Source organism: Thermobia domestica, chromosome 10, assembly GCF_964235325.1.
Source record: "Thermobia domestica chromosome 10, izTheDome1.hap1.1, whole genome shotgun sequence".
Lineage (NCBI taxonomy): Eukaryota > Metazoa > Arthropoda > Insecta > Zygentoma > Lepismatidae > Thermobia > Thermobia domestica.
This window is the reverse complement of record NC_137463.1, coordinates 123,195,965-123,216,824: the sequence shown is the minus strand read 5'-3', so window position 1 is coordinate 123,216,824 and position 20,860 is coordinate 123,195,965. Positions and strand designations below refer to the sequence as shown.

Sequence of the window (20,860 nt, the reverse complement as noted above, 5' to 3'; positions counted from 1 at the left end):
ACAGAATTCTTTCTTGAAATACTAAATTATATATTTTTTCCCAATAAAGTCTTATTTTGAAGAAAATGCATAGAATAGGCAACGTTAGGCAGGAATGGGCGAAACAGGCAAAATAAAATTGCCTTAAATTGAAACTATAAACCCCCATCTAAACTTTAAAACGTTATTTTTGATTATATCTTTAATATTAAAGAATCGGCATTTTGCCTAACATCCGGTCTCTAATAATAATATTAACAATGATGTTTATTTACTTAGTGTTTACTAAGTAGCACAAAATTAAGATGATAAATTTTCATACTATTTGTTGACTTGGCGATGTATACGGTACATTTTTAAAAACTAAAAGTGAGGACAGGACTAATAATGCTTAAAGTACTTACAATTGAAGAAAGTAGTTATGGCTGGAATATAAGGATTTAGATATTTTATAACATTGTTAAAAGTAGACACGATAAAGACGATATTAGGGTAGAGATAGCTACTACATTTAACATAAAAATTAACTTAGAAATGAAAGTTGTAAAACGCACCTAATTAAGCTAGTAAAAAGAATTGTCAAATTTATTACTCCTTAATTTAAAAAACGTCATGATAATGATGATGTAACAACCCTTCTATTTCTAACTATGAATATTCATCATGAAAGTTTATTAAAGGTTCATTTAACAATACGTACCTGAAAGCTACGTAATGTGATGGCACACAATCTTTGTACGAGCAACTTGTGTCAAGTTCATCTCTCTCTTGTTTATATTCTTCCAAAAAATGCTGCAGATTTTCTAAAAGCAAAGGGTCACTTCCATTTACCCATGTATAAACAATATCTATTGGCACATACTGACATAACCTGGGAAAGAAAAAAAAAATTACTGATAATGATTTACCATATATAGCCTATATAGATACATTGAAGATCGGGAAAGAAGAAAAAAATTGACTTAAACTTGTTAATAACAGTGTCAGAGTTTGGAGTGAAGTGCAAGGGAAGGGAGCACTTTGTAATATGGCGTACAAACTACATTATTATTGCTGTTGACGATGAAGTTGTTATTGTAGCAATCATAAACTTATACAAGATTCTCCATTTGCACCAAATGACAAGCCCGTGATAGTAAAATGCTTTAGATGATGTTAGATACGTTTATCTATTTTCATTTATTAGTTTTACATTTAGTTGCTGAACTAAAGCATTAACAAAAGAAATAGAATTAACAAAAAAGAAAAGCCAGGTCCTTTATAATTAAAAATATTATTCCAGTATTCACGTGGTGGTGGAAAAACCCCGAAAAATAGTCAAGTTGTCGATAAAGGGATAGGAATCCAGGAACGCCAATTACGAAGTGAGAAAAAATAAACGTTAACCTGTCTTCTCATTACGATTAGAACACATTTCCTTAGTCGGTGAGAAGAAATTGTTTTATTTTTATTTTATTTTTTTTTTTTTTTAAGAAGGAATACAAACTTTTCCCTCTAGGTCGTTACGCCCTTACGCAAGATTGTAGTTACGAAGGATTGGATCTGGACTCCGAACCTCGAACAGGGATTTAACTCGGTATAGTTGGCGGGAACAGACTATTATGTAAGATCGATTTTCATAATATAGACTGCCATATTATTTCATTCCAACATATTATCTCGCCTTAAAGAGAACTACATAACTACATTACAGCTTAAGTTCGCTTACCTTGTAGTCATTTACGCTCTCTTACACTTCTAGCTTTCTTTGCTCTGCAATGGTAATGCTACGCTCTACTGCAGCTGGTCTACATGGTGACGCTATACCAATGCGAGTTGAACTTGAACCACACAATTTCCTGTTGACGTCTTTAACAGTATGACAGCTACTTAATATTAAGTATTATTGCTATAATTAACATTTTATTCATTAGGGGTTATTTTCAATGAATTCTTAAGAAGAATTTAATTAAACTAAGTGGGAAATAAAAAGAACAAAGAGAAGTGTATTGAGGGTTACAAATTTAATGGGATCTGTAATTTTTTAGAACGTTCATATATTATGCCATTTAGTCAGAACGTATTGTTTCTATTCACAATTGATCGTTTTCTTTTTTTGTGTGTGTGTGTTTGTTTTGATTATTTCTATTAGATTATTATAAGAGTAACCAGAATGGGATGTCGAGTCGTAGTGTGTTCATGATTTGCATGAACTTTGTTCAATGCGTACAGTTCGCATATTTTTGCAAGCTTCAGACATTTTAAGCTGAAGCATATTTCTCCGTATGTCTTCCAGATTCGTTGAGGACAACATAATGATAAACTACATTTCCTATCACCGTTTCTGCGTTTGATATGTGTGGCTCGTCTACCTTACTTTGAAACTTTATAGTATTCCTTAAAGACAAAAGCATTTATATCTGCGACAGCAACAGTAACAGCACCAAGTTCGGTTTACCGCGAAAAATTAATTTATATTCTGGAAAAAAATGTTTTGGTGGAACGCAGAACAATCACAACCATTCTATTTTTCTAATCGCAATCTTGATGTCCACTCATGTCCAAAATTATTGTCGCATGTCTATAAATATATTGTTGTAGGAATATAATTTGATAACGAATTCACCCGGTATTTCTTATAATGTTAGCATGTGTATAATCGGAAAAGACATGTATGTGGCAAATTTCATGTCAAAAGAGCAGTAAATAAGAACAATAAAACGAAAATAAAACTTTCTTGTCCATTTAGCACCATTTTGTTTTACTTATTCTGATTTTGGTATTTATAATTCTTTTCCTATGAAATTTACCACAAATATACATTTCCCAATTATACACATAGTATCAGCATTAAAAGTACCCTGCAAAATCATAATCAAATCATATTCTTACAAGAATACAGTTATAGATATGCGACAATCATTTTGGACATGAGTGTACATTTGAATTAGGATAATTTCTCATTCATATAAAACATTTCAAGATCCTCTTTCTCTTCACTTGCAGATTTTATGTAAAAAATAAAACCTTTTCTTAGCGTCCCACATTATGCTCTTTAGGCTAAAGGAAACTGTTGATTTATGAAAGAATAATTTGACAAAATTGATGGAATGAGAAAGTGCGAAGAAACAGAACTCAGAAAACTCACGAATACAATGTTGTCCAATACAAACTCACTTGGCTTAGGTTCGAACTAGGGACCCCCGCAGCAGAAGTGAGTGTTTTAACACTGGCCTACCATGCAACCAGATTTTATGTAAGATGTTATGCGCAAAGCTGCACCGTCCTTCTTGCAAGAATATATATTTAATCGGATATTACTCTACGTTACTGAAAAACTATCACCTGTAAAACTAATTTTAAAGATGCAGCTTGTCCGTGATGAGATACTCAATCTTTTCATAATAATAAAGCATTCTTCTTTGGAGAATATTTTCGCTGAAATAGGTTAGGTAAGTAATCTATTTGTATGTTTTCTTTGTGGTCCTGAACTTCCTTTGACTCACCAAGTATCTATTGAACTGAGCTCCTATTTACTTTACATGCTTCTTGTATTCTTCCCTGCTCTTGTTTGTACATACTAAAGCAATTTTGTTCGCAATGTTTGGAGAACATTGGGAATTATAAACCATCCTGCTTTAAAATAATTATATCGTTGGTTTTATTAACACTCTTAGTGTGTACTCCAATATGCTCAGGAACTAATGAACAATAAATACGAGCAATAACACTATGTACGACATAATATCATTCATATGTAGACAGCCTATAATAATAACAGAAACAAGAATAACTGCACTACAAACAACAGCGACACCCACGAAGAAACATCACGTTGAAATTCCATTAACAGCGCACAATTAAATGTTTCCTTGCATAACACAAAGGCAATGACAAAGATTCATAAATAGGGATTGATACTATGGATTAGTGGTTCCAACCAGTGTACTGGGTATTCCCATGGGTGTGCCGCAAAATTTTAGAATTTAAGAATCTTGAAGCACTTAATTAGTTTAAATCAATTTTAAGACAGTGTGTATCAGTCAACACCTTCAGCGGCACCAGCAATGCTCAGTACTATACAGAGCCACTACTTTATAGAAACTTATATTCTTACATTATTATAATTTATATTATTATTAACAAAAAATCAAATAAGTGTATCGCTATGTCGCGGGCATTAAGTAAAGCGTGTCGTAAATCTAAAAAGGTTGGGAACCACTGCTATAGAGACAACCTCATGTTATGCTGGATGGTGAAATAAGTTCCTTAAGCTCACGAGCTAAGTCAGGTTATCGAAATGTAATATTGAATCAGATCACGTTTTCATTTTTTAAACACAATGTTGAAGTAATCGAAGGCCCAAAAAGAGGAAGCGAAAAGCATGGTTGGGATGAGAAGTTCATAAAGCATGATGATGATATGTATTTGACTTGATACCCGTATGACCGAAAAAAAAAAGAAGAAAGAAAAAAAAAACCCTCTCTACAGCCCAAAGGCGAAACACAAACAATTTACATGACAAACATCATTCAGCTATTGATTTAATACAGTATTTTCATGTTATCCTACAAACTACGGAAATAATTCATCGTAAAGTTAATAATAATGTCATCATCATCATCTTGTAAATATGGGATAGAAAATAGCACTAATCTTTGAATATAAGAATCGACGTGTTGCGTACAGCACGATTCTGAAACGCCTAATTAGAAATATCGGATATTGTTTAGTATAATTTTCAAAGATTTATTTTATTTTTTTAAGGTTCCAGTGGTGTTGATATATGCTGCCTGGCAAATTTATTTTCCTCACTTTCAGCAACTTGCAACTAGGGTTACCACCTATCCCAAATTAAATAGGTCTTTCTGAATTTTAAGAAAAATGCCAGAGTCCTGAACTACATGTAACAGGAAAGGATCATACGGCAGGACGCCAAATTATTTACACTAACAGTTACGAAATATGAAATTGCTACTGGTGTTTGTAAATTTCGCCCCATGACGGGGTCCTATGACTATCAAGGTATCGGTATGGTTGTATAGCTACAATATTTCGTGTTATCAGCAGTGATATTATCGGCAATAAGGTTATTCCTTGATTGGTTCATTAGTTCATAACTTCTGTTCAACTAACCTAAAACAAGCTGATGCAAAGAGTTTTCTGTTTCTCATGTTCATCGGTTTATATTTTCATTGCAATCTTTTATTCATGAACATATCTATTTCTTTCTCTTATTCTTCTTAAAACTGGATATGAGCAACAACCAGTCTGTGCACGTTCGATCCGCGTGTTCCGCTTTAGGCTTATCTAAAGGTAGCAGCTCTACTGACAACTCTGAAATAAGGCATCTTCGTCACTTACTCAGAACAACTATTTTATTTTGTTGAAAGAATTACGTCACCTTACACCATTATCACTTTCAGAACTATAGTAAAGTAAACATACCCCATATTCGCGTATATGAAACATTAAACAACACGTTCGTATACTAATAACAATAATTTCGTGAAAAGATGAGTTTTACAATAAGATTTTCTTAAATTTACAAAATAATACCTAAAAATATGCCACTCTTTCTTATGAAAGTTAAGTTATATATATCATCTTTACACATACACATATATAGACACATTAAGAATACTTACTTCTCTTGCAGTGATCTCCCCACAATATTATCACTGAATGAGTTGAATACTGACAAATACTTCTCTTTACTCCAATTCAACCAACTCTAAACACAAAACGAAAAATACACATTATTCGATACAATACTCTCATGTTTTACTGTCATTAATGATTGTACACAGATTAAAACTTTTAATCCAATTTTAATAATTCTATTATTAAGTTTCTACTGTATTCATAGAGATCTTTACGATATAAGTAGCTCCATTTGAGTGTTTAGCTCCCTTGTGACTACGTGAATAGCGTACGCGCCTTTGGCCCGGAGATCCAAGTTCGATTCCCGGCGGCAATTCACGTGGTTCGGATCCCATGCTCAGCTGTAGGTCCACGTTTCATATATAGCCTCGCTACTGAAAGAAACGCTAAATTCAAATCAAACCAAAATTGTTGTTGTTCTGTTGATGAGAAATCAGGTGATGAGATTATAAAGTGGAACTTAAATCATCATCCACACCTACTACCAAAAGTGTCAAACCTCCTATACTGTTTACCACTACAAACGTAAGGATATGCAAGGGAATTACGAATTTTCTACAATAAGATATAATGTTACTATTTTACAGTCTGTTCTGCACTTGCCTATATACTTTTGTTATCATTGTAAAATGCAAATCCACTATCCTACTGGGTTTATACTAGACTTCTCTACAACGACATTACTAGGCTTCACCATTTTTCATACCCTTCTTCCCTTCACTCTCCGTTCTGCCATTTGTGCCCTGATGTTTCGTGTAGCCGTTTCCCTATCATTTTCACATGCAGAAATTGTTTAGGTATGCGCTCTTCTTTCATCCTTTCAGTATGTAAGTACCAGTGGTGCACTATTATACATAATGATGCAGTGTCGGTTATTACAAGGTAAATACGTGTTGGTAAATAGCATTTTAACTTTCCTAGGTATATTCCAGCTCCATTGGGCTGCGGTGGCTCAATGGTAGAGCGTTCACCTCTGGTACATGGGGTCCTTGGTTCGATCCCAGCTTGCACCAAGTAGGACCTTTGTGGTGGACAAATACCGTGTGGGTGGGTTGTCTCGGGTTTATCCCGTTTTCTCCCACTTTCTTCATTCCACCATTTCATTCATTTCTCATCATCACCGTCTCCTTTAGCCTAGTCAGCATAATCGTGGGACGTAAAACTTAAATATTTCATTTTCATTTTGTTCCGACTCCATATCAGGTGTTTTGCGATTTGTTGAAAATTACATGCTGTATTGCCTAGTAGGTTCTTCTGTCAGTTGTCCATCTACTGTCACTTCGAACTCGAAAGTTTCTCTTATCTTAATGTCCTAGTAATTTTATTTGTTCGTCTTGTTGGTGTTTGTTTCTTGAAAAGATAAGAGTCAGATTTTCATTTCACTTAAAAGACCATACTTTGGTGTATATTTGTTCCAGGCATCAGTTGTCTTCGTACTACGTGGTTTCTCTTCAATTCATTATGTTGTCTCTGAATATTGTGGTAAGTGTTGCAGAGGTTCAAACGTGCAAAACTTACGCACGATTGTCCATTGCCAACAGACAGAGTCGGCAGTATTGTGTTACTTCCTTTAAATAAATTTCTGGACGGTAGAGCTGAATTTGTGGATCGGGGAATACACAAATGTGAATTTTCAGAAAAAAAAAAAAAAAAAAAAGACAGGTCTAACATTATCCCTGCAAACATGTGCGAGATAGAGATTATAAAGTTCGTAAGTTTCGGTCACGGGAAAAACAGAGTCTAAAGAATTTGTGAATACATATGCTATTTCTGCTTGATTCTAATAAATCCAGTAATGTATAGGCAGTTACACATGTACTTCCAATTACTAGGTAAACCACTCAATCCTTGAAACCAAAAGGTCTGGTCAAGCGATACTCACGTGAATCCTGTGTCGATCAGCGGTTTCACTTTGGCGCTATGTTAATCTTTACTGTGCTAACACATCGAGCGTCCTTTAGTTTCTGCATTGGTGTTTCCTTTATGGAACACTTGTCCAGCATAATTGTTCGCTACGGCGATGTGTGGTCTGAACACGGTCTACGCTGGCACACCGAATGCGGTGTAAAGACCGCCCATGCTCTCCGCATTTCGCGAACTTAACTCGTCTTGTGACTCTTAGGTCCGTTATTAGTACTGCACTCGATAAAGAATCCACTCCACTTACACCGCGCACTCTATTTGTAATTTTCGAGGGAGTCTGTTCTAATTTTGGTCCCCATGCTCTGATACAGGGTGGAAAAAAATCATGATTTTTTTCAAAAAAAATCATTTTTGTTGATTTTTTTTATTTAAATCGATTTTTTTTATTTAAATCAAATCTTTTTCTTCGTATAATACAAGTCGCGAACTGAAGAAAAAACATTAGGAATTAGTATTAAATGTTAATTATGTCATTTACGTGAAAGTATTGGGTTTTAATTTTGAATTAATTCCCAGTCGTTAACCTATTTGAATCCCAAACAATGTTTCTTAAGCATTAAGGAAAAAGTACAACAATGTATATCAACATTACACTTTTCTTTTCACGAAAGTTACTGATATTTGGCAGGGGCATATTTTTAAACAATTGGAACTAGCTAGCGGCACGAAATACATATAGAGTACATAAATTTCGCCTAAAATTAACTAACTCATTCTATGACCTATGGAACCCGGAGGTTCAATGCCATGTTCACAAAAGCTCTCCATTAACTTCTATCCTTAGTCAACTGGATCCAGTTTTTACTTTGTATTCCTATTTCTGCGAGATGCAATTTAATATTGTCTTCACATCTGCGCCTAGGTCTTCCTAATGGTCGTTTTCCGATTGGACTTCCAGTTAAAACTTTGAAAGCGTTCCTACTTTCTTCCATTCTCGCTACATGTCCTGCCCACCTGAGCCTCCAAGATTTGATGACCCTAGCAATGTTTGGTGAATAGTATAAATTATGCAGTTCCTCATCATGAAGTTTCCGCCATTCCTCATTACCGTTCCTTTTGGTTCCGAATATTCGTTTCAGAATTTTATTTTCAGTTACTTTCAGTCTGCGTTCTTCCCTCAACGTAAGCGACCATGTTTCACAACCATACAGCACAACAGGCATAATTATCGTTTTATATATTTTAAAGATTCAAATTCCTCGACGCAATTCGCGACGATAAGAGATTTTGAACTGAATAATAACACGAATTCCCTGCAAGAATTTTCTGTAGGAATTCCAAAATAAAAAAATCAAGATGATCAGTTCCAGAAGAAGAAACACTTGTGATTGTTAAAAATATGCTTTATGTGACGTGAAAAACAGTTCAAATGCGAGTTGTCCGTGCATTTAAGACATCTATACATAGCAGGCACGTTTTTATACTTTTCTGTTGGCTATTTTATTTCCTCTGACAATTTTTCCTGCACAGGCGCGGAAAATTTTCTGCGATCACATCGCAGATCGCGGCATGTTATGCAAAGGGGTCAAGTATCCACTTTATCAAAAGTATTATTCGATATTTTAATGCATCCAAAATTTGTCGTAGAGCTCATCCGTGGCTAAGCGGTTAGCGTACGCGCCTTTGGCGCGGGAGTCCCGGGTTCGATTCCCGGCGGGAGCTCATGTGGTTCGGATTCCAAGTTAATCAGTAGGTCCACGTCTCATATAGCCTCGCTGCTGAAAGGGGCGCTAAACTAAAATCAACTCAACTCAAAATTTGTCGTATTACGATCCCGAGGAACTTCTATGTATTTAGTACATATATATATATATATATATAATATTGTTTCGGAGAGGGGATCCGACCCCTCTAAACACGCCCCTATTATCTGGAAACAAACAAATAGACGTGGACACAAAAGAGTTTTCATCTTAAATGTCCATGGTGTTTTCCCCGTTGAAATAGAAATTTTAAAACCCTGTGTTACAAAGAGAAGAAAGCAGGGTTCACCCGTAACCCGTTCAAACGGGATTTTCCCTGATCGTTCTCTACATGATACTCGTTTTCATACTGTGCTTACATACATTTGAGTCACATTGTATTATGATTATTATCTTCCATAATTGAAATAACAGAAGAAAAACGGGATTTTACTTACTTTCACTTCAAATTAATTCATTTCGGAATTTGATTTAAATCAACGATTTTTATTTAAAAAATCAAGTGATTTAAATCTTGATTAAAATCGTGATTTAAATCAGACCGATTTAAATCAATCCACCCTGCTCTGATACCAAATTATCTTTTTGAGATACTTTTGTGCTTGGGACACTGACTCCATAAAATACTATACTAATCATATATCGACTGCTGAGATAGGATCGGATTCATTCAGAATGAGCAGATACTGCCATGTTCTAATTAGCAGTGGCGATAATGAGCTTGATTACCAATGATGATAACTAAGTGAATTGCTAAATTTAAACAAACACTTAACATATATGAGTTGCCGATTCCAAAACATCTCTTGTTTACTTTGCAAAATTCCAAGAAATCAAGTTTTTCCTTTTACCATCTTAATTCCTACACCTAAAAACAGAGTTGTTTTGTTTAAGACAAATGATTAAAACTTGTTTTAAACAATTAATTTTGTTTAAAACACATTTTGTATACGTTTTAAACATTTTGTTTTAAACACGCGTATTTTTAAGACTTGTTTTAAACATATGTTTATTTGTATGTGTATTTTATTAAAAAAAAAAAAAAAAAAAAAAACTACCAGAGCAAGAAAATTGTCAAAAAGTGCTTCTCATTCAGAAGACTATTTTCTTCCCATGTGAATGTTTTGATTTCTCGTGGCTACAGCAGGTCAATGTGGTGATCTACAATTTATTTTGTCTCTTTTCCCTTATTTTTAACGTATACTGTATTGTTTAAATGCTTTTCAGTTAACTTGCGAGAAAGTGTAGTAGTCGAATGTTGGACTACTTGTAGAACTGATATTAAAAAAATAAATAAAATAATTATCACGGAAACAAATTTTTGTGTTGTATTCAGAAAACAAACAAAAGGTTATTTGCTACATTGAGGTTCTGAAATTAAAATATCGCAGGCATTCACTGATACAGTACATGTTGGTTCTCAGTCTCCGTACAACTTGGAGTTTTACGAGAAGAAAAAAGGACATGATTTGGTGCAAATTTATTAGAGTAACTCAAACTTCATCAGAAAAGAAAACGACCATATGAGCTCGTTGCAAAACGTGTAAGAATGAAATGGTTGGTTTAGTTCAAAGAATGAAGAATCATTATGAAAAATGCAATGCTGTGAAAAAACTGGAAACCCAAACAAATGGTAAAAGTGTTGATCCGAAAATTGCTTCTGATGATTCTAACGTCAGTGATATGATTGAGATACAACTGGAAACTTCAGATAAGAATTAATTTTGTATCAACATCTTTTTCATTATATTATGAAAATTTTATTTCGTCCCTCTTCTCCACCTCAGTTCTAAATTTTCTTAAAAACTTTTCAACTTGGTATAGCTTGTATGAAGGAGCCAGACGAGAAAGCGCAAGGTATGGCAGTCGCCCGCGTAACTAACCATTAAAGTGTGATACTTATTGGAACATTAGTGTCTGGGACAATTTGATCTCAATTTGTTCGTCTGTCTATATGTATGCATCACGCTACAGGGCGCAATTTTCGGTCTTTTAACATTAAATTTTGAGGATAGAGGCTCGAAACGTCGGAATTTGCTGTATAGATTTGGACTGCGATCCGAAGTAAAATTTCAAAATTAGTGGTTCGAATTCCACTTTAAACAAAAAGCCCTGTCTCATATAGCCTTGGTACTGATGCAAGACTGTAATCAATCAAACTAAACAAACTAATTTTGTGCATTTCGAACAAACTTGGGTTGCAGGATAAATTTGGCTCCAACTCAGTTTTTATAAAATATTTTTAGATATGGGGCATTCAGAGCACAAGGGATCCAAGTCCATTTGCAGAAAGGTTCACTTTTGCTCAGCAAACGTAGTATCTTTGCAGCGTAGGGTACGAAATAAATTAAACAAAAATCACGTGAAAGCATGTGGACTAGAGTTTCATAGGAAAACCGCTACACAAGGGCGTTGATGGAATGGGGAGGAGGGTTAATTTTACCCCCTTCTTGCTCATAAATTTAAGATATTAACATTATATTGTGTACGCTGCAGCGTGGGAACGATCAACAAGTCAAGCTCCGAATGCCATAGTCAATGATGCATAATTACGTTAAATAAATGCAGGGTGTGTCCAAAAGAATACACCGACAGAAAACGTCATATTTTCACAACCACGAATTTGAGATGAAAGAAAGAAAAACTACATGAAAAGATGCAATCTAGAATGTTATATGATTGCCGCTAGACAGGGGCGTCTGTTTAGAGGTCATCCGTCCCCTACCCTGAATTTCAGATTTTGGGGGCAGTAGTGCTGCTGAGTAAAGTCCAACACAAAAAAATTTGAAGTCCTTACACCGAATAAATACGGATTTTGATCAGTTATAATCCACTTCCATTGGCCATAAGGAGCTATAGGCCTATATTGATCTCTTGTATAATTTTTGGCCCAAAGATTCCAAAAGTGGTTCTACTTTCGAGTTTCGGACCTGCTTAAAATTCTGGAAATTAGGCCTAACCAACTTTCCAGTTTTACTCATCTGTAGAGTTCTCCGTATTTATTCGGTGTAAGAACCTCAAGCTTGTTCTGTTGGACTTTGCTTATCAAAAGATTTTTAAAACTGCTTTACTGCCCCCAAATCTGAAATTCAGAGTGGGGATAGGTGCGGTTGCCCTCCTGTTCCACTGACGCCCCTGTCTAGCGGCTGTCATATGAAACTATCCCACGCCCTTTCTCATGGTTTTAGACTCTTGAATGCGAAGTACATCCTGTTTCAAAAAGAATATACGTATTTCGAATGCATATATTTATTAAACTTTAAGGCATACGAATATGAAATTTTACACACATATTTACGAACCTCTCAAGTTCAAATTACAGATGTTCAATATGTCCTTCATCAGCGACACGAACAATATCACATCGACACTCGAATTCCTCCCATACTCGGGCAAGCATGTCCTGCGTCACTGATGTTATGGCAGTACGGATCCGGTTCTTCAACTCTTTCAGGTTCTGTGGAAGTGGTGGTACTTAAACGTTGTCTTTAACGAAACCCTACAGGAAGAAGTCACAGGTGGCAAATCCGGTGACCGTTGGCCTGCTGAGAAATGCTAAGTCGCCAGCTCCTTGACGACCAATCCAACGATTCGGTGTTTCATTCAGATATTCGACTCCAGTGAGGGGGTGCCCCGTCTTGTTGAAAAATGAAGTTGTCTTCGTGCAGCCTCGGAAACAAATCAATTTTGTAACATAATGAGATACTGCTGACTGTTAACCATCTTTCCATTAAAGAAGAATGGACCGTAAACAGATGATCGGGATATCGCACAAAACACACTCACTTTGGGCGAATCTCGTACATGTTCAATGACTGCATGTGGGTTCTGTAGGCCCCAAATTCGAACATTTTGTTTGTTCACCTGACCACTAACACGGGAAGTCGCTTCATCACTGAACACGATGCGTTGTGCAAAAGTGTTATTATTGTCAATAGGATCCAGAATCTCGTTACAAAATTCCACACGTTTGCGTTTGTCATCAGGACGCAGGGCTTGTAACAGCTGTAACTTGTACGGTTTCATAACCAACCGACGTCTCAAATCACGCCAAATTGTTGTTGTCGGCACTTGTAACTCCTGACTGGCACGACGAGTTGATTTTGAAGGACTACGTTGGAAAGCAGTTTGAATTCGTGGAACATTTTCTTCAGGAACATGAGGGCAGCCAGGACTCTTTCCTTTACATACACATCCTTTATCTACAAACTGTTGATACCATCTGCGAATGTTTCACCCATTCGGAGGATCAATTTGGTACCTCAACCTGAAACGTCTTTGCACTGTAAACACGGAATTGTACTTCGCAAACTCGAGAACACAAAATGATTTCTGCTGCGGTGTAGCCATTTTAAACATATGACGGTTATCAAGCAAAACAGAAGACAACTGACATCTAGCGGCTATTAATATAAAGTAGACTATGTATTCGTTTCTCCAATAGCCGAGCTGAGGCACAGCGATCGATAGTTTGGACAAAATAATTCTTCGTAATACGTACATTCTTTTTGAAACGAGGTGTATTACGTTTTGAAATAGAATTCATTTGCTGAGGAAAACTGAACTTTATTGAAAATGGATTTGGAGCCATTGTGCTCTGAACGACCCAAATATTACCTTTCTTCAATAAATTATTAACTCAAAATAGAACCAATTTACATAGGCTTGCAAAAAATATTCTAAAGTTAGCACAGCATGAAATATGCTTCAAACATTACTTTTTGAAAACATATTATTTCAAAATAATTTTATTAGCATCAGTGCTCTGAAATAGTATCAAATTTTGCAACAAAAATCTCATCCGCCTCCACGAAACATTAGCTTAGCCACTAAAGGCATAACTACAAAACTTTTCGAAGCGGCAACTCGAAATGACTTGCTTTAGGGTTAAAATAACCGCACAACCGCATTTGTGGTAAAATTATAGCCTTAAAACATGTAACATGACACCATTTGCATTTGAAATTTCGAATACTATGCAAAGATGTTCGCCATGATGCTTGATAGCACCATCTGATGTGTCAGACTACTTCCAAGTTTAATCATTCTCCCTCAACCCGTTCTCACTACACCAGGATGGTAAGGACTTTTGTTTTGCTATGTATATTGATAGATTGTGTGAAGTCTTTATACTAGGTAGATTTTAAAATCTACCTAAAAAGCTTATTACAACCAAGAAAGTACTTACGAGAGTCACTAGTAAGAGGATGTAATAAAAGGGGGTCGTGATATGAAATAAGTTGAGAATTATTAATCTATACTGAAATATTCTGTACCCAGCACAATGTAGTCTTAACGAGAATAAAATAAATGAAAAGATCATAAAAGAGCAAAAAGGTCATAATAAATACGTTATTACACGATTTTGAAATATAATTAAAATCATGTTTTAAACTGCTCAAAATGTTTAAAACGTGTATTTTTTCGTGTGTGTTTTAAAATATGTTTAAAATATTTTAAACACCTTTTTCATGTTTTAAACACATATTTTGTTCTTTTTTAATTTTTTTTTCAACCCTGCCTAAAAATAAGCAAAATAAGTTTCGTAAAATGTAAGATACATACCTGAACACATTAGATGAAAAAAAAGTTAAAATCAAGTATTAGCGAACCATAAACACAGGAATAAAAACACATTCCAAAAAAGTGGACAAGAGATATTTTGGAACTGTACAACTCATATGATAAATGGAAGAAATAACCGATTTTATATCACATCAATTCCTTTATTGGTGTAAATTCAGTAATATACAAAGAGTAAAAATATGATCAACTGGGCTGGAAATTGATATCTGTCTCCGGCTTATTGTGTCGATGCGTTAACTACTACGCTACTTAGTTCACACCAGAACAGCCATATATTATCACTCTTGATGTCAGTGTTCAGATCACATGGACTCTACCACAACTGGCGTTGTGCTTTGATAACCCAATGTTAGTATTATAGAACAGTCCAAGCCCTACAGGAGTTGTATAGTGCATGTGGTCTCAGTGGCCGAGAACGATTTCAAGTAATTGAGGATTCGCCTGTTCAGACAACGTCTGGGTAGCGTGTTCGTGTTGGTTAAGTCGGAGAAGCTGTTTTGATTCGTGGCTCAGTTGCACATTTCTTCATCTACACATACCATAAAATATTTAACACATTACTCACGTTTCATGTATAAGGATATATTTATTTATTTATTTCATTTTCCGCCGTAAGAACTTAGCGTTCATGGCTTTGTCAACAGATACAGTTACTATTACAATTAATAATAATCATAATTACAAGAGAAACGCTAATGCACGATTGCAGTTTACGTGATAGGCACTTACTTTACTGCAACATATTCTCTTAGTTGTAGCATACCAAGATAAATCTCAAGGAATGGTACTGTGATGGCTTAATGGTAGAGTGCTCAGCTCGTGCGGTCTTTGTTTTGATCTCAGCTTACGTCAAGTGGGTTTTGCGGTGGATAAATACCAGGTATGTGGGTTTTCTCCGGGTTCTTCCATTTCTTCCCACTGTCTTCATTCTACTACTTCGTTCATTAACATCATTACTGTCTCCCTTAGCTTCGATGTATACTCGTCAGATATTAAACTGAAAGCAAATTACAATGTGTGCCGATTAATACATGACGCTAGCGTAAATTTTCTGGTATATGTACACTCATGTCCAAAATGATTGTCACATATATATCTATAACTGTCTTCTTGGAAGAATATAATTTGATTATGACTTTGCAGAGTATTTTTAATACTGCTACTATGTGTATAATCGGGAAATGTATATCGGTGGTAAATTTCATAGGAAAAGAATTATAAATACGAAAATTAGAATAAAACAAAATGTTGCTAAATGGACAAGAAAGTTCTATTTTCGTTTCATTGTTCTTATTTACTGCTCTTTTGACATGAAATTTGCCACATACATGTCTTTGCTGATTATACACATACTAACATTATAAGAAATACCGGACAAAATAGTTATTAAATTATATTCCTACAGCAACATATTTATAGACATGCGACAATAATTTTGGACATGAATGTATCTTCTTTCCAGTGCAAACTAAGAATCTGGGAGGCCATAAAATTTACTAATTCATACAGAAAGTACTATCGAAGTGAAGTGAAACATTTTAAATTGTACAGGGGTATGTAAATCATGCTGTCTTAGATTATTTTTATTTATGTATATTAGTATCGCCAACTTTTGAGTTAGTTTGTGTAGGTAATCTCAAACTGAAAAGTAATTAATGCTTTTAAAATTTTCTTTGAAAAAAGGGCTAAGTTCCGTAGCAGGATTGGTTACCGAAATCATTTCAGCTGAAATAATCACCTGGTTAGGATTCCCAGTGCACACACAATAGCTTACTAGTAGTAAGTAATGAAATGTTAAACTGGGTGCTTTTCATTTAAATATGCATTTCACTCTGTTCCTTTACGGTATTCACGTATGTTTGTTTGCAATTGTTCGGCTAGTCTCTTATGCTCTCTCTCTTATCGATTGTTGGAAGCAAATCCTCATGGAAACATAACTATAAAAAATTGTAAGTCTACAGTAGAATGAGAGTCTTTTAAGGTGTTAGGAGCCGACTGTATGAAAACGTATACAGACAGAATACGTATACTATATTCAGTACTGATATAGCTAATGTTCATGTAAAAGCCGTGAGTTGATAAAATTCTGTATGCGCAACTAAAATACACTCTTTGAAGGTACTAAGAAAGAAATTTTGGCACTAGTTCGGTACTACATGTCCACATTTCAATTTGTAAATTGTATTTTGCACTCATATATATATATATATTACTTAGAGAATTCGATTTCTTTTTAAATCGTTTTCGAAACAATTAAATTATGCTTTAATTTCTGCTATTTTCGGTACAATACGGTACTTTCGTTTCTTAACTCATATTTTTTTTTTTCCCTCGAAGCTAAAACAGTTTTAGTAAGCACGTCCCACTGGGAAATTATCCTTTTTCTTACATGATATACGTTAAAATTGTACTACTGCACAGCGAATCGAAACCAGATGTTCGGCTTACCGTACTGACTAAATATATAGGCAGTTGATTTATAGGCTTATATCATATACGATAAATGAGGAAAATAACCATTTTGCACCAAATAAATTTTTCTATAGGTGTAATTTAACCGTACACAGGCATTTATTAATGTAAACACTGGCTGTCCAAGCACAACAGTTGTGGTACAGTCTATGTGCTTTGAGCGGTCGAGCACCGACTTCACGAATGATAGAATTATGTCTATTCAAAGAAAAAATGAAAATGAAAAGAAATAAAATCTTTGAGTTTTACGTCCCACGTTTATGCCGGTTAGGCTAAAGGAGACGGTGATGATGAGTAATGAATGAAATGGTGGAATGAAGAAGGTGCGAGGAAACGGGAGAACCCCGAGAAAACCCACGCACACGGTGGCTGTTCAAAGAGGAGACTGGACTGAGTAGTGTCATGATTAACGCATTAGAACGGTAACTTGGGTTCAATTCTTTGTCCAATCGTGCATTTTTCACTCTTTGTGTACGCATCCACTGAGGAATCGTGTGACGTAAAATCGTTCTTTCTCTCCATTTACCATATAAAATGCATCATTTTTCTGAATTTAATAGCAAGCGACAAATACTCATTATATTTACAGTTGACATATGGTAGCACCTTCATTCATAATCTGCACGTTCCTCCAAGGAGCTTATCTGTAATTACAGTTAAAAGCAGCTCTTCATTATTTGTATATATGTAAGAACATCTAATGGTAGATTAAGTTTCGAAGACTATCATCAAGAGAATGACATTGAAACATCACCCTAGAAATATAAATACTATACCGTACTTAATCTGATCGGAAGGAACAAAGCTTACATGGATCTCACACTACACATTTAGGATTGGTAAAAGCCATGTCTTTAAAAAAAGTTTTGTTTTTAAACCCGGTTTTGTTTTTTGTTTAAATAGATTTATTTTATTTATTTAGATTACGTATAGATAGAAAAAATTTATTTGGCTTAAACGTTCTTACGCAACAAACAGGTTATGAAGAGCAGGACCTACAACTTAAATAGGGGTGTCAGGTGTTACGTTTTCTTCGCACGTTATGTTTTTATTTTCCCCGTTAAACGATTTCTTTACTTCTTTTTCTTTAAAAAAAATAAACAAAGGAATAACAGTCCTGGGTGTTTTTAAGATGTTTTTACACGACTTTGTTACTTTAAAAAAATATATATTATTCGAGGAACTGATTTTTTACATCCCAGTTTGAATCCATCGTGACATACTGATATGAGGAACAGAAACTATTGTGAAAATGAAAGTTTTTTGAACGTATGAAAAAGAATATATGGCTTCACTAAAATAGTTAAAAGGCAAAGAAGATTTGTGTAACATACTTGGTTGTTGGATTTGAGAGTAGCGTTTCTTTCAGCACCGAGGTTATGTAAGGCAAGGACATGTACTTTAACGTAGAATCTGAGTTAAAAGCGACATGATCATTGGGAATTGTAATATATATATATATATATATATATATATATATATATATATATATATATATATATATATATATATATATATATGTGTGTGTGTGTGTGTGTGTGTGTGTGTGAGAGTATCTATTTAATGCAACTGCTCCAGTTTCCAGTTTCTCCGTTACTATGTGAACCATATTTATGTTTGTGATACATAAATTCTCAATATTACATATCTTCGTTTTCCCCCCTAACATCGCAAGATCTTCCTCTTTTCTCTTTGAAAAATTTGGCAGCAATATGCATACAGTAAGATCCGAACAACTACTCTGCACCGAGAGAAATGGTCCTCAATCTGGACTCGAACGAAGACCTCTTGACTACAATGGTTACTGACATTCAGGGGTACAACTGATATAGATGTGTTGTAGTAATGTTATATACGTGTGAATATTTTAAGAGTTATTTCACAAGGACAAAAACATACCTAACTACACAAATGAAATCACTGCACAGAGTTATACATGATATTAAAATAAATTAACAACTTCTAAAGACTACAGAGAACAGAATATCTAATTTAGTCCAAGTTAGTTCAATGAGGTAGAAATACTGCGACTTCATTCAATTAGCATATCAATAAAAGGAGTGAATAACGATACGAATCATTTGAGTTAATTTGGATCTCAAAGATTCATACATATACATAAGCATAAAATAACTTTGATTCTAATAAAGCATTTACATTCATGCTTCCTCTGTTCGTAAGGCATGAGAAAAGGATTGAAGGATTGCGTTGAACGATTTCTTCTAACATATATAATATAAATTTTAGGGGTGTGTGGGGTCTCTGCCCGCCACTGTTATTTTATAATGTAGATTATTGGAAGAAATCCTTTTTATGAAAGTGGTATTTTGATTAGTGAACAGTTTGAAATAGTTTACTTTCTAGTAATTCACCTAACTTGACCTCTGGGTCGTGGACCTGGAAGGAAACCTGTGTTTTAGAACCTTGCCCTCCTTATTTTCATTGTAAATGAAAAGAAAAAAAAAAAAAAAAAAAAAAGCGGGATCATACCAGTTAAGCCTAATATTATAAATTTAGCATTCAGCCTAGGTGGGTAGTTCTCTAATTCCTTCTTTTATCTTTTCGTATTCGAAATCTCAGTTGATTGAAAATTAGATAACGTACATCACAAATATCCCAGGTGTGAAAAACACGATAACAAAGTTTAATGAATATAAAATGTCTGGCGGTTACTTTTCAGTCTATCATCCACTCCTCCCTCCCGAGAGTCCGCAGAGCACAGATTGGGAAACACTCTTCTAAATAATGTGAGACACGAAGATTTCATGGACTCAAACAATTTGTGGCATTTTTGCTCTTAAATTTATTTATGCATTCTGGTTTTACCCATTTTTTTTTTTTTTTAAATGCCTGGTTTAACCAACCAACCGTGCTATACATACATTGTTAAAAAGAGGTAAGTACCGCAGAGTAAATCCAGAAATATGAAACCGAATCTAATCTAAATCTTAACACGCCAGACTACGTTGTAGCACAAAGGATGTTAAAAGAATTATTAATTTAAAAGTAGTTTAAAACAAAACGTAACCCTGAACCACACTGATGACTGGCTTTGGTACTAGTGCCACAATTAGTCTTTTTTATTGTGCTTAATTTACATCAGCATCGGCAGTTGGTAGAATCACTAGCTGGTATAAAAAACGACAAAATAGTACCTGTACTACTTTCAACATATTACAACAAACCACAACATTAGAAAATAAGGTACAGATTTATCGTACGGATCCATACATAAACTCATTGTATTAGCATATATACTTTTTATTTCAGTAAATCAACACTTTGTGTCTTAAACGTTCAGTTTTGGAGTATTAACTTCCATTGCTCTGTGCAGATTCATTTTATGGTGTATCAGTGTATTTAAACGATAAGAACAAGTGTGCCAAAGACACTAACCAACCAGTGCTAGATGACCATTAAGAACCACAAATGCTATCTAATCAAGTCAGGGCAGGAGCGCAGTAGGAAGGCCCGAGCTGTAGGGAGGGGGTGCGTCCGTAATGAGCAGGCGCGTCAGCTAAAATGGGTATACACATAGACGAAGATAGAGCAAA

The 20,860-nt window shown here is 34.8% G+C and overlaps 1 protein-coding gene across 3 annotated transcripts in view; it reads right to left on the bottom strand.

Moving 5' to 3' along the window:
* Positions 1-20,860, bottom strand: part of LOC145662696 (N-acetylglucosamine-1-phosphotransferase subunits alpha/beta-like) — a 108,644-nt gene that overhangs the window by 85,816 nt on the left and 1,968 nt on the right. For 2 of the 3 annotated variants that reach the window (XM_081728540.1, XM_081728538.1), the window contains exons 2-3: positions 5,607-5,692; positions 680-850 (exon numbers count right to left, since the gene is read on the bottom strand). In XM_081728540.1, the coding sequence (XP_081584666.1) occupies positions 680-850; positions 5,607-5,692 (257 nt within the window). The remainder of the gene's footprint in view (positions 1-679; positions 851-5,606; positions 5,693-20,860) is intronic. The other variant, XM_081728539.1, reaches the window with a different exon arrangement.